General features: G+C 43.8%; 1 protein-coding gene across 2 annotated transcripts in view; it reads right to left on the bottom strand.

Annotated features, from left to right (window-relative positions):
• LOC147009592 (uncharacterized) overlaps positions 1–25045 on the bottom strand; it is a 270091-nt gene that overhangs the window by 14562 nt on the left and 230484 nt on the right. For both annotated transcript variants that reach the window (XM_085862391.1, XM_085862392.1), the window contains 9 exons: positions 21673–21736; positions 21405–21479; positions 19854–19961; positions 18145–18252; positions 16864–16935; positions 16528–16653; positions 16329–16445; positions 16046–16207; positions 13678–13776 (listed from right to left, as the gene is read on the bottom strand). In XM_085862391.1, the coding sequence (XP_085718517.1) occupies positions 13678–13776; positions 16046–16207; positions 16329–16445; positions 16528–16653; positions 16864–16935; positions 18145–18252; positions 19854–19961; positions 21405–21479; positions 21673–21736 (931 nt within the window). The remainder of the gene's footprint in view (positions 1–13677; positions 13777–16045; positions 16208–16328; positions 16446–16527; positions 16654–16863; positions 16936–18144; positions 18253–19853; positions 19962–21404; positions 21480–21672; positions 21737–25045) is intronic.

Below are 25045 nucleotides of genomic sequence, written 5' to 3'. Positions count from 1 at the left end.
GTCCTAGTTATGTGTGAGAGAACCGTTGCTATGGACCCCTCCGTTGCCTAGCAACGGCCGAAAAACCTCTAAATGTGGGGGTATTTTAACGAAAAAACAATCTGCAGCATTAACCCTTGAAGCGAGAATCAAGAATTTTCTTGTGCTTAATCCTCAGGTCATTAACCATCAAATGGGCACATCGCGTCAGGTTCTATTGGGTAGTCGACTACCCATGTCCGCGTACCGGCTTGTCTGTCTGTGTGTCTGTCTGTCGAGAGCATAACTCCGTGGACTTTGATCCGATCTTGATGAAACTTGGTTATGTGTTCGATATCAATGTCTAGTTGTGTTTTCCTGGATGAGGGCGTGGCTTCGCCCATTGTGGGCGGAGCTACGCCCAAAAATAGCTATGCCCCAAATAGCTATTTTTAGGGGGTCGTCAGAATAAAAATCTATCTTCGAGGGAATTGACTGAATGGAATGGGTTCATTGGTATTAGAATAGCAAAATGAATTATCTAAAACTTGTCTTTGTTCGATTTTTCATTTTCGTCCCAAGATCCAGGTCACAAGGTCAAAAACTTAGAAAATTGCGAATTTTGACATAAAAATAACACAACCGCCCAAACTTTGAGAGCTAGGATGACGATATTTTTTATGCATAATCTTGAGGTCATTCCCCACCTAAAGTCTTGAAACCAATTTGCTCTATCTCGAACACCTTGCCCGTGGCACCCCCTTCAAGCTTGTTTTTACGCTGATTTCATCAAAGTATGGATAATCCGAGGAGTGTGAAATGCAATATAGCCTATATGACATTATATTGTTCCTGGAATGTTCCAGAGGAAGTTTTGCACCAAAGGTCATAATCCTTGACCTTTGACCTTTAAAGGCCACAAAGGTCAAATTTTCAAAGTTGTGGGAATCGAACCGGGTTTTCGACCTTCTTCGACGAACTAACTCCAATAAGCTATAGCACGTATCCTGTTTCCTTATTTTAATGTCCACAACATTGTTTTGTGACCTTTAAAGGTTATGCAAAGGTCAAATTTTTTAAGTTGTTGAACGAAACCAGGTTTTCGACATTTTGCAGCTAATAATCTGTCACCCGTACCACATCATGTTGATCATTTTTATAACTTGGTCAAAATTATCACATTGTCTCATCCTTCACTTCTGAAACAATCTACATTGTCAAATACCGCTCGTGAACCATTGTTGTCTTCAGACTTGTTTCAAGGGAGATTAAACTTTGTGATGTCTCCAGCATTGTTCTATGTTAAACAGCAATTATTTTGTGTGTAAAGTCATTATTTGAACAAATTCATTGAATTTTTTTAATTGTGAGGGGCACGGTGAAGACAGCTTTAAAGTTAAAGGGATCCTATATGGTATGCAGCCACAGCCTGGCCAGCCGTTCCTTGTGAACCATTTAATTGGAGTGCTTGCTTGAGTGCTTAAGCCACTTTCCGAGCGCCCTCCAGTCCATAGCAATGCAGTTCGTGTCCCGATCAGGATGTACAGTCGGCAGTTGCTATAAGGTAGAGGTACATGACTTGCAAAGGTTATATTGGGTAGTCGATCGAGTCGAAAAAAAATTTTTTTCGATTAAATTTTTTTTATTTTGATCTACCCTTATTTGTTGGTCGTGGTGTCAGTCTGTCCGTGTGTGTGTTGTCCGGGGTTTTTGACCCCCTTGCAGTTGTTCCATCTTGATGAAATTTGGGTGGTAAGACCAGTTTATGACCTCATTGTGCCACCTCGGTACTGGTTGATAACGCCCTTTTGGTTGCCTAGCAACAGGACTTTGAAATTTTTGAAAAATCATAAAAAATTTGTTTTTTTTGAAAATCAAAAATCGGGCCACGAGCGACTGTGGTCAGTACATTCAGCCATATTGTCAAAAATTTCCAGCCGGATCCTATGAAAACTGTCAGAGAAAATAGACTTTGAATGAACCCTGGTCGAAAACAATAAAAAAACGAAGTTCGTTATATTTCAGGGACTATGAGTCAGATATACATGAAACTGGTACGGTAGGTTCATGGTATGTCCTAGTTATGTGTGAGAAAGAACCGTTGCTATGGACCCCTCCGTTGCCTAGCAACGGCCGACTACCCATGTCCGCCTACCGGCTTGTGTTTTTCCTTGTGAGTTTCAAAGCAAAATATACTGAAACGCAAAAGAAACTTACCACCTTTTAAACCTTCAAATATCAACAATAACACTGCGTGTAGTAAATGTGTGAACTTATTTGTGGACAATAGTGTCCTAACTGTCAGACAAAACGGTCACGGATGGTCACTTGAACCTTCAATGGTCACTTCATAGCACAGCTGTTGAACAGCCGTTTTGACTGTCAGTGATTAGCCAAGGGGTACGGGATGATTTTAGTGAGCTGCACGTGATGTCTTGATATTGGCTTTAAAAAGGCCAGTGCAAAATGGGCATTTCAATCAACATGCCACGATTGTCAAGGGATCAACGGCAGTGTGCCTTGGGCATACTGCAAGGCGGATTGAGCTACCGTGAGGTGGCACGTCGCCTTGGCTGTTCACACCAGATGATATCGGCCCTGGTGGACAGAGACACCCTCCACAACTCTGCAGATGACAGACCTTGATCAGGGAGGCCAAGAGTCACCACTGCAAGGCAGGACAGGCAGATGGTCTTAAGTCAGATGGCTTCAGACATTGAGGACTGAGTGGGACAGAATCCAGCAGCAATCCATCCAAAGACTGGAAGGCAGTATGCACCGACGATGCACTGCCTGTATCCAAAACAATGGTGGCCACACACGCTATTGAAAGGGGACTGACATTGCACCCTGTGCTGTTCTGTACTGTAGAACAAACTTATGAGATGGTGTATCTTGGTCAAAAACTTGACATGTCATCAATAAAATGCCAATGTTTCAATTAGTAATTGTTGGTTTGTTTTATTTTGAACTGTTACAATTTTATTACATTTCAAATAAGTGGTAAGTTTCTTTTGCATTTCAGTATATGTTTGATTACACCCGATTTCTGAACCGTTTGCCATATCAACGGGTTTTCTATATAACAGAGCCAATCATTTTTCCACCCGGCACATGACGATTAGCATCTGTTTATGAAGATTAATGTTTATGCACATCTCCCTGAAACATCCATAATGCAATGTCCTTTTTTTAAGTTTGTTAGTTGAAATTTCGTAAAAAACAAAGGTGAAAGCCACTCAAAGTTTTTAGGTTGTATGCAGTGCATACTGTCGTCGGTAATCACACTGACTCCAATCTGCCGATTCTTGAAGAATTGGCATTATCGGCCAAGCACTAATACTGTGTGTGCCTGTGCACGCACGCGTTCATAGAGCACAACATTTCCTCTCTGCTAACCACCCTCCTCTCTCTCTTTCTCTCTTTCTCTCTTTCTCTCTTTCTCTCTTTCTCTCTTTCTCTCTTTCTCTCTTTCTCTCTTTCTCTCTTTCTCTCTTTCTCTCTTTCTCTCTTTCTCTCTTTCTCTCTTTCTCTCTTTCTCTCTTTCTCTCTTTCTCTCTTTCTCTCTTCCTCTTTCTCTCTTCCTCTTTCTCTCTCTCTCTCTCTCTCTCTCTCTCTTCCTCTCTCTCTCTTCCTCTTTCTCTCTCTCTCTCTCTCTTCCTCTCTCTCTTCCTCTTTCTCTCTCTCTCTCTCTCTTCCTCTCTCTCTTCCTCTCTCTCTTCCTCTCTCTCTCTTCCTCTCTCTCTTCCTCTCTCTCTTCCTCTCTCTCTTCCTCTCTCTCTTCTACTCTCTCTTCCACTCTCTCCTCTCTCCAGACGTGTCCAAACGGAGTTTGTCCCCAGAGGTGTCCGGACGAAGTTTGTCTCTCGACCTGTTTCCAAATGTGTTTGCGTTTGTCTCCAGTCATGTCCGGTTGGTGTTTGCCTCCAGTCGGGGGGGGGGGGGGGTTGCCTCTGAACATGTCTGGGTGGTGGTTGTCTCCGGACGTGTCCAGGTGGTGTTTGCCTCCAGACGCGTCTGGGCGGTGTTTGTCTCTGGACAGGAGTTTGTCTCCGGACATAGTTTTTCTGCGGATGTGTCCAGCTGTTGTTTATCTGCGAATAGTGTTTGTTTGTCTCCGGACTTGTCTAAGTGGTGTTTTATTCCAAACTTGTCTGGAAGGAGTTTGTCTCCGGATGTGTCTGGATGGAGTTTGTATCCAGACGTGTCTGGACAAAGATTGTCTCTGAACAGCTTAGCCCTGAACACGTCTGCGCAGTGTTTATGTATGAACAATGTTTGTCTCCAGACCTGTTAGTCTTCGGATATGTCTCTGTTTGTCTCCGGACGGGTCCGGGCGGTGTTTGCCCCCAGTCGTGTCCGGGCGGTGTTTGCCCCCAGACGTGTGCAGGCATTGTTTGCTCCCGAACGTGTCCGGGCGGTGTTTGCCTCTGGACAGAGTTTATTTATCTCTGGACAGTGTTTGCTTATCTCCGTACAGTGTTTGCTTGTCTTCGGAGTTGTCCGGGTGGTGTTTGACTCGAGACCTGTCCGGAAAGAGTTTGTCTACAGATGCTTGCGGTCTGACTTTGTCTCCGGTGATGTGTCCAGACTGACTTTATCGACAGTCGCATCCAGATGGAGTTTATCTCCGTACGTCTCTCGGCGTTGTTTATCTCATGACAGTGTTTGTCTCCAGACCTGTCTAGGCAGTGTTTATCTCCGGACAGTGTTTGCCTCTGGATGTGTCCAGGCATTGTTTGTCTACGGTCATGTCCGGGCGGTGTTTGCTTCCGGTCGCACCCGGGCAGTGTTTGCCTCTGGTTGTACCCAGGCCGCGTTTGCCTCCGGTCGTGCCCTGGTGGTGTTTGCCTCCGGTCGTGCCCAGGCGTTGTTTGCCTCCGGTCCTGTCCGGGTGGTGTTTGCCTCCGGACAGAGTTTATTTATCTCTGGACAGTGTTAGTTTATCTCCGTACAGTGTTTGTTTGTCTTCGGACTTGTCCGGGTGGTGTTTGCCTCCGGTCCTGCCCGGGCGGTGTTTTCCTCCGGTCGTGCCAGGGTGGTGTTTGCATCTGGTCGTGCCCTGGCGGTGTTTGCCTCCGGTCGTGTCTGGGTGGTGTTTGCCTCTGGTTGTGTCTGGGTGGTGTTTGCCCCCAGACGTGTGCAGGCATTGTTTGCCCCTGAACGTGTCCGGGCGGTGTTTGCTCCTGGACAGAGTTTATTTATCTCTGGACAGTGTTTGCTTGTCTTCGGAGTTGCCTGGGTGGTGTTTGACTCCAGACCTGTCCGGAAAGAGTTTGTCTACAGATGCTTGCGGTCTGACTTTGTCTCCGGTGATGCTTCCGGACTGACTTTATCGACAGTCGCATCCAGATGGAGTTTATCTCTGGACGTCTCTCGGCATTGTTTATCTAATGACAGTGTTTGTCTCCAGACCTGTCTAGGCAGTGTTTATCTCCAGACAGTGTTTACCTCCGGATGTGTCCAGGCATTGTTTGTCTACGGTCGTGTCCGGGCGGTGTTGCCTCCGGTCGTGTCCAGGCGGTGCTTGCTTCCGGTCGCACCCGGGCGGTGTTTGCCTCCGGTCATGCCTGGGCAGTGTTTGCCTCTGGTTGTACCTGGGCCGTGTTTGCCTCCGGTCGTGCCCTGGTGGTGTTTGCCTCCGGTCGTGCCCAGGCGTTGTTTGTCTCTGGTCCTGTCCGGGCGGTGTTTGCCTCCAGTCGAGTCCAGGCGGTGTTTGCCCCCAGACGTGTGCAGGCATTGCTTGCCCCCGGATGTGTCCGAGTGGTGTTTGCCTCCAGACAGAGTTTATTTATCTCTGGACAGTGTTAGTTTATCTCCGTACAGTGTTTGTTTGTCTTCGGACTTGTCCAGGTGGTGTTTGCCTCCGGCCCTGCCCAGGCGGTGTTTGCGTCCGGTCGTGCCCAGGCGATATTTGCCTCCGGTCGTGTCTGGGTGGTGTTTGCCTCTGGTTGTGTCCTGGCGGTGTTTGCCTCCAATCGTGTCCAGGCGTTGTTTGCTTCCGGTCGTGTCCGGGTGGTGTTTGCCTCCAGTCTTGTCCAGGCAGTGTTTGCCTCCGGTCGTGTCCGGGTGGTGTTATCCTCCGGTCGTGTCCGGGTGGTGTTATCCTCCGGTCATGTCTGGGCGGTGTTTGCCTCCAGTCTTGTCTGGGCGGTGTTTGCCTCCGGTCGTGTTTTGGCAGTGTTTGCTTCCGGTCGTGTCTGGGCAGTGTTTGCCTCCGGTCGTGTCTCGGCAGTATTTATTTATGGACAGTGTTTGTCTCCGGACCTGTTTGTCTCCGGACCTGTGTCTGTGTTTTCGCTGGATGGGTCTGGGCGGTGTTTGCCTCCGGACGGTGTTTGCGGCTGGACGTACCTTGTCTCTGGACATGTCCAGGTGATGTTTATCTTCGGATGGTGTTTGTTTGTCTTCGGACTTGTCCGGGCATTGTTTGTCTCCGGACTTGTCTCAGCGTTGTTTGTCTCTGAACATTTCCAGTCGGTGCTTTCGTCTGGGTGGTGTTTATCTCCGAATGTGTCCAGGCATTGTTTCTCTGGGCAGTGTTTGTTTCTGGACTGCGTTTATCACCAGGCATGTTCTGGTGGTGTTTGTCTCCAGGTGGTATGTATAGTATGACCAGTAGAAAATGGATTTCAGATGTTATTTTGTTTCCATCTTCACTGTTATTCTCTGCAGAAGCATTTTGCTGAGACGGTTTGGATCATAATTAACGCTCCACCACATGTCTGCCTTCCATTCCCCCACCCCTCCTCACTGTCCCTCTCTCCTCACTCTCTCTCCCTCCTCCACCCCTCCTCACTCTCCATCCCTCCTCAACCCACCCTCACTCTGCCTCTCTTCTCCACCCTCTTCACTCTCCCTCCTTCCTCCACTCCTCGCTCTCCTTCCCTCCTCCACCTCTCCTCCTCTCTCCTCCACTTCTCCTCGCTCTCCTTCCCCCTCCACCGCCTCACGATCCCCCTCTCTCTCCCCCACCCCTATCTTTCTCTCCCCCCCCCTCGCCTTTCGTATTTCTGTCAGTGAAGTGATGGATGGTATTTCCTCATATGCTATAAGACCCTGACATTCGTGGGGAATACATTCTTTTTTTATTTATTTTTAAACACTTTCAGGACTGGTCTCCCATATCTAGCGCCACTGATATTAATTCATCCTGGGGATTCTTCCTCAGAAACCTGCTCTCTCTTTTGCACAGATTCATCCCTTCTCATCTTCAATTATCTTACCCATCCTCCTGCTCTTGATACTCTGAACCCTGTGGTGAGACAGTTGCTTAAAAACAACTTGCATTCTTCTCCTGGAAGGCAAATCCGACTGAAGGCAACCTCAGATCATTCCGTAAAGGCCACAACAAGTGTGTGCCTACTTTCAGGAGAGCCAGAAAACATCATCTGTCCAATCTCAAGATTGAGCTTTCAAACTTGTCTTCCTCCTCTAAAACCTGGTGGCGCCTTGTCAAGTCCATCTCTCATGTATGGTTCCCTTCCCTCACTTCAAATGGCACCGCACGGAGGATTCCCAGTTGGTGTCTGGTTTTGGAGGCAAACTTTGAAATGTGGCTTGCCCAAGAGAGATCATGAGGGAAGAGAGATCTCCCCTCTTCTGTCATTTAAAGTGAGGGAAGGGAAGGAAGAGTGAGACCAAAGAGTTTTAGTGACCCTCTTCTGGAGGGTTGGTGAGAAAGTAGATGGGAGGGTTTGCGGTATGGTCCTTTTGGAGAGACGGAGACTGAGAAGGTGAGGGAGAGGGATTTCTCAGGATTGAAAGCCATATTCCAAGTGTTGACCAGTTTGTGATTTTGTCAAGGTCTGAGAAGAGGGAAGAGGCTGCTACCTGACTGTCAGAAGGATGAGAGATGTCACAACAGAGAGTAGAGTCATCAGCAAAGATATAAAGAGGATTTTCCAGAGATTCAGAGAGATCATTGATGAAGATTAGGAATAAGCCGAGAACACTGCCTTGAGATACTCCAACCTGGACAGGGAGAGGAGATGAAAGGTTTCCGTTGAGAGCCACACATTGGCTGCAAGAGTGGAGGAAGTCAGTAATCTAGGAGTGGAGTTGGCCTTGGATTCCATAGGTAAAGAGCTTGGAGAGCAAGGCAGGATTCCAGACTCCATCAAAAGCTCGAGATATGTCCAGAGAGACGGCCCAGATCTCATGTCTAATATTGAGCATCTCCATCTATTGTTGGGAGAGTCGAAGCAGCTTGCCCAAGGAAGCGTGACAGGTCTGAATCCAAATTGATGATCTGAGATAAGGCTGTTGCAGAAAAGGAATGATTTTATGCAAACTGTGATGATGGATTCCATGACCCCTGATGATTGGAAGTAAGCTAATTGGTCTGTAGCTAAGGGGATCCATTTTTGCACCTTTTTATATAATGCTGTGATGTTGGCTGATTTCCAAACAGATGGAAGATGACCTCTGGTAAATGACAGGGTGTAAAGGGCAATGAGAAGAAGAGGAACAGGTTTTTTTAGAACATGTGAGCTGATGTCGTCTGGTACAGTTGCAGAGTCAGAGTCGAGGGATGACAGAACCTTCTCCACCTTTTCAGGTGCAAAAGACACAGAATTCCAGAGCAGTTGGGTATGATTGGTAAGGATGAGTACAGTGAGGGAGGGTTTAGGGGCACAAGATTTCGAAACAAACACAGAATTGAGGACTTTGGCCTTCTCATGAGTGGAGACGGCTGTTGTGCTTTTTGAAGTGAGGGAAAGGATGGAAAGGGAACCTTCACCAGAGATGGACTTGACAATTAGCCACCAGGTTCTAGAGGAGGGAGACAAGTTTGAAAACTCATTCTTGAGATTTGACAGATGTTTTCTGACTCTCCTGAGAGTAAACACACATTTGTTGTGGGCTTTGTGGAATGATCTGAGGTTACCTTTCAATTGGATTTGCTTTCCAGGAGGACAATGCAAGTTGTTTTAAAGCAACTGCCTCATCACAGGATTCAGAAAACCAAGAGCGGGAGAATGGATAACATAATTGATGACGAGTTGGGATTAATCTGAGAGAGAGAGAGAGGGGGAGAGAGAGAGAGAGAGAGAGAGAGAGACAGAGAGAGACAGAGACAGAGAGAGACAGAGAGAGAGAGACAGAGAGACAGAGACAGCGAGAGAGAGACAGCGAGAGAGAGACAGCGAGAGAGAGACAGCGAGAGAGAGACAGCGAGAGAGAGACAGCGAGAGAGAGACAGCGAGAGAGAGAGACAGCGAGAGAGAGACAGCGAGAGAGAGAGACAGCGAGAGAGAGACAGCGAGAGAGAGACAGCGAGAGAGAGACAGCGAGAGAGAGACAGCGAGAGAGAGACAGCGAGAGAGAGACAGCGAGAGAGAGACAGCGAGAGAGAGACAGCGAGAGAGAGACAGCGAGAGAGACAGAGACAGAGACAGAGACAGAGAGAGAGAGAGAGAGAGAGAGAGAGAGAGAGAGAGAGAGAGAGAGAGAGAGAGAGAGAGAGAGAGAGAGAGAGAGAGAGAGAGAGAGAGAATTTCTGTGGAAGAACCCCCAGGCTGAATTGATATCAGCGGTGGTGGATATAGGAGACCAGTCCTGAAGTGGTAAAAACAAACAGAAAACTATCTTGTCTGTCTGTGGGCATGATATCTCGAAACATTATGGACAAATTCAGATGTAACTTGGTGAACAGTTTGAATGTGCGATCCGGATAAGATAGCTTTTTAATTTTAAAGTGATTCTTCATAATATTGAGAGATGGGACCAAAAGCGATATATAGCACGATATTTCCAAAAGTTATTGATGGATACCGACGGAACTTGGTGGACAGGTTGGGTATACGACAAGGACTAATTGGTTTCATTTAAGAGTAGATCTGGATCTGGATCTGAGAGTTTATTTAATATATTTAACGTGGTTCTTTGTAATTGAGAGATGAGCCAAAAACTGTTTAATAATAGCTGTTTACCACCATCTCTTTCTTATCCTTCCCATCCAAAACCATGATCTTTTCTTCCCCTGTTAATCCACTCCAAACCCACATCCTTCATATTTCCTGCTTTCCTTCCTGAAAATCCCTGTAGTGTCCATCTTGTTTACCTCGTGTACCCCACCCCATCCCTCTCCCTTCCACAGATCTCCTAATGTGTCTATTCCCCACTGTTTAGTGCTTCCCTCTCCCATTCCTCTTGTCTACTGCTCCCATTGTTATGTTCTGTGTGTTAGCTCTTATACGAGCCTTGATATTATGTATTTAAAAAAAAACTCAACGATATCCATGTACAGGATGATATTTTTAAAAATTGTGTATAGATTATGACAAAAAGATTGGATGGGTGGGTAGGTGACAAGAACTAATTGAGGAGATTTTGCTTCAGGTCCGGATGCAGATTTGGCTTTTCAGTGGGATACAAAACAAACTGTTCAGCCTGACAGAGGGGTATGCACTCCACCAAAGCATGGAAGTAGGCCTCAGCTATTGTGTAAAGTATTTTTAAAAAGATGGTAGTTTTGGGGTAAGATGTGCCACTGGCGAGGGGCAAATTGAGCCTGGGCTCAATTTGCCCCACAGTTTAGTCAACTTATCCCATGATTCCATTCAATTCCAACACATGGTATATTGGCCTTTAGATTTTTTTTAACCTTTTATTGTTACAGAGAGAACTAGAAACATGCCAAGAGTGTATAAACACAATACAGCCAGGGGGCTTAGATATCCTCAAATGGCTTAGGTCTCCTTCAAAGAGCAGCTCGTGATGTTCCTGGTGGACAGACGATTCTGTCTTTGGTTAGGGATTACAAATTAGATCGAATGACTGAAGTGGTTCATTACCAAACGTGAACAAGATGGAGGTTCAGCAAATGGCAATGCTGCAGTATCAAAAGCCCACCTGTTTTTCATGAAGCAATGGAGACCGACCTGGTATCTCATGTGAAACGGTTCCACGGTATCAGTGCTGATAAATGTTGAGAACTGGCATATTCATTTGCAGTACGGAATAAGCTCACTGTCCCAGAGAATTGAAATTGAAATTAATGTTATGGGGAACATCTCCTTGAGAGAAACAACAATATGAAATTGAGTGACGAAGAAGATGTGACCTCTGCTGTGGGCGATTATGTATTGGTTCAATTTGCTGAGGCATCTAAAGTGTATCATTACATTGGCTTGGAGGAGAAAATTGATGGTGATGACCTTGAAGGAAAGTTCATGAGAAAAGGTCAGATTGCTTCTGGACTAGGCAAACTTTCATTCATCTTCAAGACCAATGATGAGTGCTCTTTCCCAAAAGTGGATGTCATTAAGAAACTCCCGAGGCCCTTCACTGCAGGCCAAATAGCCAGGAGAGAAGAACAGTTCATTTTCCCATGTGACTTGCAGAGATGGCAAATTGGGGAGCTGTTAGAATAGCCCGACAAAGCCAATCGGCCTATGTTCAAATAACCGGATTGGAAAATATCTGTAAAGTTTATTTTTGATTTTGTTGCAGCATTGTAATAAAATTTACTTTCAGAAAATTAAGTGTGAAAACATATTTAAAGCTGTGACACAAGAAGGGAAAGAAAAGTGGCACAAACTACCTCAGCTACATGTTCAACTTACCCCATGTTTCTAAAAACATGTTTTCACTTTGTCATTATGGGGTATTTTGTGTATATCAGTGACAACTGGGAGCAAGTTGAGCCAAAAGACAAACAAAAATTTCATTCATGAGTAGTAAACTACACAAACTGAATAAAATATGTTGGCTCAGAGAGATGCACAACGACATAAAGCACACCAAGACACCATTGTCAGAAAGTAGCATCTATTCCTCCCTCTGGCAATAGGAATAAAAAATGTGAAAAATGGCTCAACATACCCTAGTCTCACCATACATACATACATACATACATTGCCTTCAGAAAGTATTCACACCACTCGACTTTTGTCACATTTTGTTGTTACAGCCTGAATTTAAAATGAATTAAATTAAAAAAAAATTGTCACCGATCTACACAAAATACCCCATAATGACAAAGTGAAAACATGTTTTTTGAAATTTTTACAAATCATTTGAAAATCAAAAGCTGAAATGTCAATATGTGTTCAACCCCTTTGCTATGACACTCCAAATCGAGCTCAGGTGCATCCAATTTCCTTTGTTCATCTTGAGATGTCTCTAAAACTTGATTGGAGTCCACCTGTGGCCAATTGAATTGATTGAATGCGATTTAGAAAGAAACACACCTTTCAATACAAGGTCCCACAGTTGACAATGCGTGTCAGAGCAGAAACTCTACCAAGAAGTCCAAGGAACTGTCTGTAGAACTCTGAGACAAATGTTTGAGGAAGCATAGATCTGGGGAAGGGTATAAAACAATTTCTGGAGTGTTGAAAGTTCCGAAGAGCAGAGTGAGCTTCATCATTTGGAAATGGAAAGAATATGTAACTACCCAGACTCTTCCTAAAGCTGGCCGTCCGACCAAACTGGGCAAGAAGGACCTTGGTCAGCGAGGTGACTAAGAACCCAATGACCACTCTGACAGAACTAGAGAGTTCCTTGGCTGAGATGGGAGAACCTGCCGGAAGGACAAGTCTCTGCAGCAATTCACAAATCGAGGCTGTATGGGAGAGTGGCCAGACGGAGGCCACTCCTGAGAAAAAGGCACATGACAGCACGCCTGGAGTTTGCAAAAAGGCACGTGAAAGGCCCTGAGAGCAGGAGGCAAAAGATTCTGTGGACTGATAGATGAAAATCAAACTCTTTGGCCTCAATACAAAGCGTGATATCTGGCATCAACTGAGCACAGCTCATCACCCATCGAACACCATCCCGACCGTGAAGTGTGGTGGTGTCAGCACCATGCTATGGGGTTGCTTTTCAGTGGCAGGCACTGGATAGAGGGAACAATGAATGGAGCCAAATACAGGCATCTCCTTGTAGAGAACCTGCTTCAGAGTGCAAAAGATCTGAGACTGTGGTGAAGATTTACGTTCCAACAGGACAATGACCCCAAGCATACAGCCAAAGCAACACTGGAATGGCTTCAGAACAAGAACGTGAAGGCCCTTGAGTGGCCTAGCCAAACCCCAGACTTGATTCCCATTGAGAATCTGTGGAATGATTTGAAGATTGCTGTTCACTGACACTCCCCAACTTGAGCAAATCTGCAAGGAAGAATCGGAGAAAATCCCCAAATCCAGATGTGTAAAGCTGTTACAGACATACCCAAGAAGACTTGAAGCTGTAATCACTGCCAAAGGTGCTTCTACAAAGTATTGACTCAGGGGGTTGAATACTTATTGACGCAAGACATTTCAGCCTTTCATTTTTAATTAATTTGTAAAAAAATTCTAAAAACATGTTTTCACTTTGTCATTATGGGGTATTTTGTGTAGATCAGTGACAAATTTTAATTCAATCCATTTTAAATTCAGGCTGTAACACAACAAAATGTGACAAAAGTCGAGGGGTGTGAATACTTTATGAAGGCACTGTACATACATACATACATTTGCTCTACTATATAGACTAGATTTAGTGCGATACAGTTCTTCAAATGTCTTATGCCACCATGTCACAAGTCTATGTCCAAGTCGTTAAATGCCAAAAAATATAAGTCCAAAAATTCATTTTCCAGAGTTTGAGTAAAATTTCGAAAATATCAAGACTTTAATTGGACTGCAGATTTACATCATGACAAATACTCACTTTTGTCAATCATAATATGGTCTCAGATGATCTGTACCTAAAATTAAATACTATTACCTCTTGGTCCTCGTTCTCCTTTCAGACCAGGATAGCCATTGTCCCCTGGGAGTCCATTTGTGCCTGGAAAACCCATAAGACCATGGTCTCCAGGAGCACCTACAAAGAAGAATGACAAGACATTGTCCATAAGTTGATATTAATGATTATGTCAAGTAAGTTCATTAATTCAAATCAAAACCAGTCTGTTTACCTGGGCTTACATGTATCAAAAGGTAAGAAACTTTAAAAGCTAAAGACACTTTTGAGACTTGAGGGATTTTGAGAGAGTTTATTGAGGAGCACGAGACAGCCACCATAGGGAGTGGGTTCCACGTAAGAGAGAATTAAGGGATAAAGGAATGGATGTGAGAATTTCGCTTGGAATTGCAGCAGGTAACCAGGTGTGGGGTTCTGAAAGACCATTTTTGATCGAGGAGAGTTGGGGGAGGACAGAGGGACAAGAGTGTTGGAGGGAGTGAGAGTATCATAGCCAGGAAGCAAAAGAGAATGATAAGCAGTCTGTGAGGCTTTACCTCTTGCCAAAATATGCCAAGAACACAGTGAGCCTTGGAATCAATCACCTCCAGGGGAGTAAATGAGAAGCAGTACACCAGCCTAGAGGGTGTACCATTTAATCCGTGATACTTTGGATGAAGGCTGAATACATGAATGTTCTCTGAGTGACTCATAATGAGCTTAACTCTATGGAGAATACCGAAATGTCAGCCTACCTCAGAAGCCAGTTCAGTGTTGTGGCCAACCCAAGACAAGTTATGACAGACATCCTGAGGCTTCATTCACATGCCTCACATGTGAATGAAGCTTCACAATCTTTGCATCAACATAAAGTCCTGTCACACCTTGACGTTTTAGCCAGCATATGGCAACGTATCAAAATGTATCTAAAACGTTGGCGTATGCTGAACTATTGATGTTTTTTTCACTTTTGGGCATATAATAACGAGTTGGACGTATGCATAACGTATTAGTAACGTACACAGAACGTTTCAATAACTTATAGATAACTTATACCAACGAATGCTTAGCGTGTTGTTGGCGTTCACAACTTATGTCCAACGATAGTCTAACTTATGCATAGCGCGGCAGAGTATCGCCGACGATCACCTGTTGTAGCCTATTAAAAGGCTGCCGCTCGACGATTAAAATCATAACCGCACTAGACATTGAAGTGTCAACATCACCGTCATGCTGAAGGAAAAAAAATAAACCATGGAGTCTGGAACACTGATGGGTTCCTCCTGTGAACCCCATTTTTATATACCAATTCCCCTAAACGCTGCCAATACACCATTATACAGTAGCTGTAAGTTATAAGCATGTTCAGTAAGTTATGTGGTCGTCCGGAAGACGTCAAATACATCTACATACGTCAATATGTGTTGGAGACACGTTACACATAGGTTCAAAGCACGTTACTCAAAGGTTAGAAATAAGTTTTGGGTAGCTAAACATTACCTCGACGTGTTTCGACTTATGAATAACTTACAAGTAACATGTGTCAACGATCGCATAACGTGCCGACAACTTATGGCCAGCGTATGCGGAACGTGCGAGTCATACGCTGGCATACGTCAAAAAATTTTGAGCTTGCTTAAAATTTGTCGACGAGCTCGGCGTACTACGACGTATGCCAGTGTGCTCTTAACGTATACAAGACTTACCCATAACGTATTCGACGTGTGCCAGCGTATTCGCCAAATTTTTCATACATCGGCATACGCTGGCTAAAACCTCAAGGTGTGACAGGGCCGATACCTGGAGAGGATGTCCTGGGGTTGCACTTCTTCCAAGGGTTTGTCAGAGAAGAACACTGGAGGTTTTTAAGCTGATATTTTTCAGAGGCACAAAGTGAGGGACAGCATTTGTCTGTGTTGGAGTCATATTCCAGGTTTCTGACCAATGACATTTTTTCCAGATCAAGAGGATGAGGATAGGAGGTGGGGGGAGGAAAAGATCAAGATAATGAGATGAGTGGAAGGGTTGGTGAGATGTTGGAGGCTGGCAAGCTGAAGAGAGGGGTGGGGAGACCTGCGTGGAGGGGTGAAAGGAGCTGCAGGGGAGGAAGGGGACATATAGAAGGGTTTTCAGCCAGATGCTAGACTTCATAACAACCTCATCCACACTTTTGCCATCCAAGTTCCAACACATTGTCAGAAATGCCACAGCCAGGGTGGAAATGGAGGAAATTAAATGGATGCAAGAAAACTTTCTCTGTCATTGTGGCATGAGCATACAATAAAGGGATTTCAACTGAGGATAATTCAGCCAATGTGACTGTTTGAATGCATGCAAGTTTTGCATACAGTATTTCAGATTAATTATTTTCTACTTAAGATATTTCTCTGTGTCTTCAGCCAATGCAGACCTTTTTGCCCAGGCTGTCCAGGGAGACCAGGAGCTCCTGGTTGTCCATCATCACCCCGTGGTCCAGGTGTTCCAGGCCGTCCATTACTACCAGGATCTCCAGGATCTCCTTTGGCAGCAAATGCTGTTGATTGTCCAGGAGGCCCAGGAGGACCTGTGGAACCTGAAAAGCATAAAATAACATGCTGATGAACATTAGTACATATAGTTATATTGTGGCCATATACTTGACAGTTACTCAAGATCCCTGCAACTGACAGATAGTGAATATTATCCACACCCACCTTGACGACCTGGAAGTCCTGAAGGACCTGGGTCACCGACAACACCTTTGGGATAACGTCCAATCACCACACCAGGTGGACCCTGTGGTCCAGGAAATCCTGGAGATCCATTAACTCCTATGGAAGTAACAGTCAGTTAAACATAGTTGATAAATGCATAGAAAGAATGGGGAATGAATATGGCTTAAAAAATACATACCACTGTTTCCCTTGCTTCCCTTATTGCCAGGAAAGCCAGGCCCACCAAACCCATAACCTGGGTCTCCAGGCATTCCTTTTGGTCCAGGAAAACCAGGTTGTCCTTTCTGGCCAGGAAGGGAAAAACCTGCAGGATAACATGTTTAGGTCTTAAATAAAATTTAACTTGGTGAAAAATAAATGGATAAATGGTGTGGTGTGTGTGTGTGTGTGTGTGTGTGTGTGTGTGTGTGTGTGTGTGTGTGTGTGTGTGTGTGTGTGTGTGTGTGTGTGTGTGTAAGTACACATGTTTAAAATCGAGAGGTTTTTATGTAGTAAAAAATTTGCATCAACAAACCTGGAGTGCCTGGAGAACCTTTGGAACCTGGTAATCCATTCAATCCTTGTAGACCAGGTGAGCCAGGAAAACCTGCAACAAAATAGAAAAGAAAAACCCCAACCCAAAATGTTGAAGGTTTGGGTTGAAATCTCGAACGATTTTTTTCCACAATCCACAATCCTTTAATCTTACCATGAAAACATTTATCATCAACACAAGAGAAATAAAATCCGGTGTTAAGAGGGGCTGGTATGCAGCACCACCACAATTGTTGCTGCTGTTATTTGTACATTAAAGGTGAACAATTTGGTAATGAACAAACATACAAACATAATTTGAGAGAAAACCTTCAGGATATGTATCAAACTCTGCAAGAAAGAATCTCATTTCTACTATGGGAACATGATCATTGGGAGCAAAAGCAATCTAGCTCTTGCTTTATGCTTTTCAGTTCCTAATCAAGCTTGGTGTTGGTTTGGTGGTTAGGGTGGCTGGCTTGGGATCTTAGGGTCCTGAGTTTGAGCCCTGTTGGCTGCTGAATTAACACCAGGTGGGGTTGATTCAGCCTGCCATCCTTCTCAGGTTGGCAAAATGAGAACCAGTGTACTGGTCTAGGGACACAGCATCAGTGCCATAGATGTGCCCCCAACAAAATGATAGTTACCTGGCAGCTGAGCTGCCATATGCTATAAGAAGAAGAAGAAGGAGAAGAAGTTCATAATGACAGACAATACTGATGCTAACTGCATGGGCATTTAGATGGTTAATGCCAAGGTTGAGTTGCACCTTAGGAAGAAGTGCTTATTCGTCCTTTTTGCTCTCCTTCTGGAGGTGCTTCATTGCATTCCTGGTTCTAATCTATACAGCTGTAAACTGTCATCCTGGAGTTTCACAGACAGGGTGATTCATTAATGTGTGTGCTGTCCATCGCATGGGATGTTAAATGGGAATCATGTCTGCCAGCCTTTGTTGGTGGACATTAAAGATCTTACGGTGTCCTTCGTGAAGAGTAGGTGAGCTATCGATGGCACCATGGCCAAATTACAAATTCCTGCCCTAACCAGTACAGAGAATTGTATCAGCGGCACAGCTCCGCCCTCAGCCAACGATGCTACCCTGCAGCCTTGCACTACATACGAAGGAAGAAGAAGTGCATTCCTGCAGGTGCTCACTCGTTCTTCACTGTCCTTTTGGATAAGTCATCACTATCCATCATTCTGAGTGAAAACTGCGGCACTGCACTAGCATTCTGCTCATCCTCTTAAATATAAAACCCAAAACTTAATCAAGGGTCTTTACCTGGAGAACCAGGAGATCCAGGTGAACCAGGAGGCCCAGGAGGGCCAGGCAGCCCGTCTGGGCTGGGGCCACCCGATGTCCCTGGAGGACCAGATTGACCAGGAGGTCCTGCAACAAAATAGAAAAGCATCCGTGTGCACTTTTGTACTTGTAGTATGTAACCCACCCATTAGTGCAAATACCAATTTGTGATTTTAAATATAACATATACATGATATGAACCAACATGAAAATTGCTACAACATTACAAATAGAATGTTGATGAAGCCTGGGGTGAAATATAAATTATATTGTCATTGACGTGTCCTTTGATAAAGTTTGTGTACTCTACAGAACTCTAGTTACTAGGCTTTAGTAATCCTTCTTTTGCTACTCTTCACAAAGCTAACCCATACCACTTATATTTGCAGGTTACTCTGTTTTTGTTTGTTTCTCCGCACAGAACTTTGGTGTTTTTCTCCGCAACCGCTTGTCGGTTCAAAAATCTTCTTCTCTGAAGTGGCTGAACGTATCGAGGTGAAACTTTACACGTATGACTGCCTATCCATGAGGAACGAAAGGTTCACACATATGATGTGGTTTGGCAGCCATATTGTATTACCCTAAAACCTATGAAAAATCTTATTCTCCAGAATGGCTGGACAGATTGATGGTAAACTTCACACAAATGTTCCCCAAGTCATGGGAATACAAGTTTGTTAAGGAATAATTGATAGGTCACATGGTTTGGCAGCCATATTGGATTGAAGAAATATATTAAATAGTTTTCTCTGGAACCGCTTCATCAATTGATGTGAAAACCTTCACAATTATGATCTAGTAGGGATGGGAAATGCATGTTTTAAATTTAAACTTCATCGGACACATGGTCTGGCAGTCAGAATTATTTAATTTTTTAATCTGTTTTTTTTTGAATTTTTATGATTATTATTATTTTTTTGAATAAGGCTCACCTGGCTGTGTCTGGGTGGCTTTAAGGGGAGAGGAGTAGCAGCTGAAATGCAAATCCTATCCAGGTTCCTTCTGATGACTACAATGCAGGACTGTACTTATTTGGTCTTCCATTTGATGTGAATTGAATATATTTTAATCCCATTCTGAATTCAATTAAATAATAATAAAAAATGTCATTGGTCAGGGTCAGGGTCAGGGTCAGGTGTCCAATCAAAACAGGTTGCATTAAAGCGGGACATCTTGGTACCTAGTCATCACAGCCAGCAGTTATAAAGTGGCAGTTCTAATTATGTCATTAATTACGTAACACAACACACCAGGACACAAGCGCCACACAAAATACACCTCACAAAACATGTCCTGGCGAGGGTCTGCCATCTCTGATTGATCTTTTTCTTGTTTATTCATTCCCTCATTTGTTATCAGTATTTTGCCATTCTGTCATACATTTTTGCCATTTTTTCCTACGTCACCTCATTTATCCACGATTTTGCATCCCCTGCCCCCTTCAAAAAAAACTTTCTAAGACACCTCATGATAAGTTATGGCAGTACAGTAATTTGTGAAAACATTTTTTGGTTGAAGAAAATAGTATCAAGCACTCAAATCATTATTGAACACAGCGAGAGGAATAGCCTCCAGGAAATGGCTGGATATAAGTTTTGTTGGAAAAATTTATGCAAAGACTTTGGATATAAATCAAGCATGTACCCTGCTCTGATGATAGGCCAGCACCACAAAAGCATACACCTTACCAGGCAATCCAGGTACACCAGGGTCACCACGCTCGCCTCTGGTTCTGTTGGGCCCTGGGATCCCATCTACTCCTGGGTTTCCCGATGGACCATCCAGACCGCGATTGCCTGTTTGGTGGCACAAATAATTATTGGAAAGCAATGATAATAAGAATGGTGTGTGTGTGTGTGTGTGTGTGTGTGTGTGTGTGTGTGTGTGTGTGTGTGTGTGTGTGTGTGTGTGTGTGTGTGTGTGTGTGTGTGAGAGAGAAAAAGGGTTATGGCATCTCTGGATGTCATACATATACAAGCATACCCATGTATGTGTATATATACAGTGTATATATATATATATATATATATATATATATATATATATATATATATATATATATATATATATATATACACATACACAAAGTACCGAAAATACACAACCGTCAACAGGTACATCCAGCAATAAAACGAAAAACAAGACAATTCCGGATTATATGTTTATATTTTAAGGTATATTGCTCGGAGCAAACAGCCGCACGCATCCTTCAACGAGGAACCGGAAGTGGAAGTCCACAAGTTGAACAGCCATGTTGACATCTTCCACGCATTCCAACCACTTTACAAATACACCACCTCTATGAAGGTCCAAATTATTTCCGCCACCTTATGGGGTCGGCCGGAGAAACGAGTTAGCCTGCCCTTCTGAACGTCAAAAATAATTTTCTGTACAAAGCGGACCAAGCATGAGTGATGATTCTCGTCATTTCGGACCTATCAGCTCTTCTTTTGACAATGTCAACGATTATATGTATCCTATTTGTCCATCTTCACAATTGTTTTGGCATCTCTGGACCTCGTATCTCACCGAATGAACATTGACTGGAAACATTGCAGGCTGTTCACCAGACTTATTTTATCTATCTGTCATTGATCACCAAGGGATACATTCTCGGTCAACTTTTGTTGCTCTTTTCCCCGTCATTCTTCTATAACTATTTTATATCTTGTCCTGTGGTGATTAATTGCGGACATGATTTGTCCCCCCACGGGGGGGAAGACCCTCTCATTGACAGGTCCTCGCTGCTCCTATGGTTGACAGTGAGTGCCCTGGAAGCAGAGGGAGAAAGAAGGTGGCATCTCTATATTTGGAAGAATTGCATGCTCAGCCAGTGGGTCACCCAGATAGCTCAGATGGTAGAGCACTGGTACAGTCCACCAGAGGACCTTGGTTTGATTCTTAGCTGCTGGCCTGAGCATGTAATTTTTCCATATATATTTATAATATCATACAACTGTGATAGCAAGAATTTATTGATCTCAATTTCTCAACTTTCATAAAGCATCAATGATTAGAAAATTTCAGAAAGAATTATGTATGAGTTATTTAACAGACTTATTTGAATCATTATGTTCCATAACACACTTATTACAAGGCATATTTCAAATTGAGGAACAACATTTTGGGAAAAAAAGCATCCAACTTTTTTGTTGTTATTGATAATTGTTGATAATGTATTGCTGATAAAAGTTGATCAAGCTGGTAAAATTTGAGATTATGACACTTTGGAAACTCACCAGGATATCCAGCATCTCCGCGTTCTCCTTTCGCACCAGGGAAACCTGGACTCCCAGTTTGGTCTCCAGGTTCCCCTGAAAAAGAAAATAGGAATAATATTTTATCAACAAGATAAAATAATCATTTATTTTTAATCTATAATTGTCGATGTGGCTTTTTTGAACGTGAGATTCCAGTTTTGATCACATCAGATGTGAAATGTCCTTCAAACCCCTTATGGATGGGTGTAATAAGTGTAGAATAGAGTATTTCAAAACTGGTTAATACCCATAAAGCCTTTCTTTCCATTCTCGCCAACAAAACCAGGTGGCCCTGCGGGACCTCTGCTTCCCTGTGGAGAGCCCGCAAGTACATAGTCAGCATTCAGAAGAAAAAAAAAAATCAGAACATCCTAAGCATAATCATTCGATTGTTGGTAATAATTTCAATAGAATCGTACAAAAGAAAAATAAATAGCGTTTTACTTCATGGGTGGAAAAATATATATATTTTTTTATTCATCATTTTCTTTTGTCATAAAGGGTTATGTCATAAAGTGTCATAAAGTGTCATAAAGGTTTTGTCATAAAGGGTTATTCATCATTTTCATCCTCGTCATAAAGATACTGGGCGTAGTGGTATGCGCCTGTAATCTGGCTATTCGGAGGCTTGGGTTGGAGGATCGCTTGAGGACGGGAGCCCTGCACTGGGCCGCGCTATGAGAGGGTGGAGGGCACCCCAGAATCATGGCGAAACCCAATCCTTATCCCTGTGTCGTAAGAGGCGACCAGGGTTGCGTCAGGAAGGGCATCTGGTGTAAAACCTGTGCCAAATCACTATGCGGATCATAACGATTGATCTGCTGTGGTGACCCCTAACGGGAGCAGCTGAAAGACGAACAACAACAACAACATCCCCATCATAAAGATGACAACAATGATTTGGGGGACAGGTGGGGTTGTTTTGCTTCAATTTCTCAGTCTATTCTGTCAACAAAATTGATTTGTATTTTGAAACTGCTCATCAATATTCAGGGCTGACAGGATGGCCGAAAGGTACACACACTCACCCCTAAGCCGTCTAGCCTGGGTTTGAATCCTGACCCAGCTATAAACTGTCATCCCAGTGTTTTGCAGGCAGGATGATTCAGCAGTATGTGTGTGTGTGTGTGTGTGTGTGTGTGTGTGTGTGTGTGTGTGTGTGTGTGTGTGTGTGTGTGTGTGTGTGTGTGTGTGTGTGTGTGTGTGTGTGTGTGTTGTCCCTCGAATGGACGATAAACTGGCATCCCGTCTGTCAGCATTCATTGGTGGACGTTAAAGATCACATGGTGTCTTTTGTGAAGAGGAGGTGAGCTATCGCTGGCACTGTGAAGAAATGACAAATTCTTGCCCCTAACCAGCTGAGAGCATTGAATTAACAACCAAGCTGCACCCTCAGCCAATGATGCTTTACCCTACAGTCTTGTGCTGCATACAAATGTGTATGTGTAAATCCGTAAGCAAACCAGAAAACATCATCATCTTGCAGAACTCAAGGCTGAACTCTTTAACCAGTTGCCTTCCTCAGGGTAATGGCCAAAAAGCATCGCAACTCATACTTTGATCCTCTTCCTTTTTCTTTGACCTGTGTTATTTTTTTGAGATAGATCAAGGCAAGGTGCAAGCAATGAAAGTTTCAACGACATAACCTTTCTTGATCAGGAATGTCATAAATGAACTTTGCTGTCCAGTGTACTACCACAAATCCAGTGCTTCAACAGCTACTTATGGATTGATCCCAATCGATGAGGACTGTCTTGGTCATCCTCGCCCTCGAGGGACTAATGAATGAATAATATTTTTATATGCAAGTATCGACACTCATGGAAAATCAGCACAACAGGGCAGCAATGGATCAAAGACAAAGTTGGGTAAGGGGAAAATAAGGTGACAACAGATGTACCAAAGCAAAAGAAGATGAACTGCTAGAAAAGGATGGGAACAGCATCTCAATGGGTTTAGTAAGGTAAAGTAATGGATTAGGATATACCATAAGGTGGCAGTAAGCAGAAAATTTGAAATAATTTTGAGATTCAAGGAAGACAGTTCCATAACTGAAAAGAAGCCGATGTGAAAGAATGGAGGTTGGTGTTCAATGAATATTTGAGGAGTGTAACAAGGAAAGAGTTTCTGGCAGAGAGAAAGCATTTCTGTGACCAAGAGGTGGAGTGGAGAGCTTAGAGGTCAGACAGAGCAATCAAAATAGAGTGTGTAAAACAAAGCAAAAAAAATCTGCAAGGACACCAACCTACTGATGGTGAGCAAGAAAAGCTTTCATTCACAGCCTGTTCGAGCACTGCTCTCCCCTCTGAACTGGTGCTCCTGCCTCACAAATGGCTCAGCTTCACGCTCTGGAAACCAATGCTTTTAGGATCATTGGTATCTCCCACGATGAAGCTGAGTCTTTGGGTCTCTCACTCTCCCACCGCAGGCAGGTCGGTGGTCTTTCTGTCTTCTACCGTCTCCTCTCCGGTCTTGCCGCCACCTGCACTGTCTGTGCTCCGTCCATCCTATATTTCTGCAGGGCGCTCAAGGTCTGCCAAAAAACCCTTCTGGTAAAACTGTCAAAATCAAGAATCACTGCTCACCTTCACTCTTTCACCCCTCACCTCAAAACAAAAAACAACCCACCCCAAACCAACCTCATTCAAATTCCCTGTTTGCCTTCCTGGAAGTCACTGTAGTACCATCTTATTTACCCCGTGTACCCCGCTCCATCTCTCTCCCTTCCAAAGATCTCCTAATGTCTCTGTTCCCTCCTGTTTTCTGCTTCCCCCTCCCACCCCTCTTGTCTCCTGCTCCACTTGGTCAATGTTCTGAGTGTTAGCTCTTATCTGAGAACTCAACAATGTATACAGAAAAAAAACAAAAACAAAACATAACCTGATAATCATCCTCCTGACACGAGATTCTAATGACGTGGAGAGCTTTAGATTCCAGTACTACAAGGGGGACAGGATGTGAAGCAGCAGCACCAGTCCACAATGGGGAGCCATATTTTATGACAATTTAGATGAAGTCATTAATATGCAGAAGGGTACAGTGGAAGGAAGTATCAGTAAGATTGCTGTGGCCTATTTTTTTGAGATCGAGGGCATCCAGCCATTGCTGCAATAGCAGAGCAGTATGTCCGAGGAAGAATGACCAAGGTAGAAGGCAAACTGATGGTTGGATATCAGAGAGTTAGAGAATTAAAAGATGAGTCTTAAAGTTGTCTGCAATTATCCATTCCATCACTATGCTTATGATTAGGAGAAGGCTTGGTTAATTAAAGAGGATCAGTTATAGCACCATTCTTATGAATGTGGGTAATGTTGGTGATTTTTCATGATACTATCCAAACTTGTGCATATATTTCCATTACTCCATCATCACTGGGCCATAGTACTGGAACTCCCAATACAACAGCATTGTAAGCATCCTGTCACCGCATAGACTGCAGTAGTTTAAAAAGGTAGACCATTTTTGCCTTTTCAGGGCAAGTCGTATAATCATGCTGGTTTTGTTGTCAACGCCCACATCGTCTACATAAATGATTAAACAATTAAGGTAGCTGGTGACCCTCCAAAATTACCTGGAAGAGAGCATAGAAAGATGAGGAGCCAATACAGATGAACATTTTT

The sequence above is a fragment of the Eptatretus burgeri genome, chromosome 17, assembly GCF_056783735.1.
Source record: "Eptatretus burgeri isolate ZD-2024b chromosome 17, Ebu_testis_v1, whole genome shotgun sequence".
NCBI classification, from domain to species: Eukaryota; Metazoa; Chordata; class Myxini; order Myxiniformes; family Myxinidae; genus Eptatretus; species Eptatretus burgeri.
The sequence above is the reverse complement of the archived record's forward strand: the minus strand, read 5'-3'. Positions and strand labels throughout refer to the sequence as shown.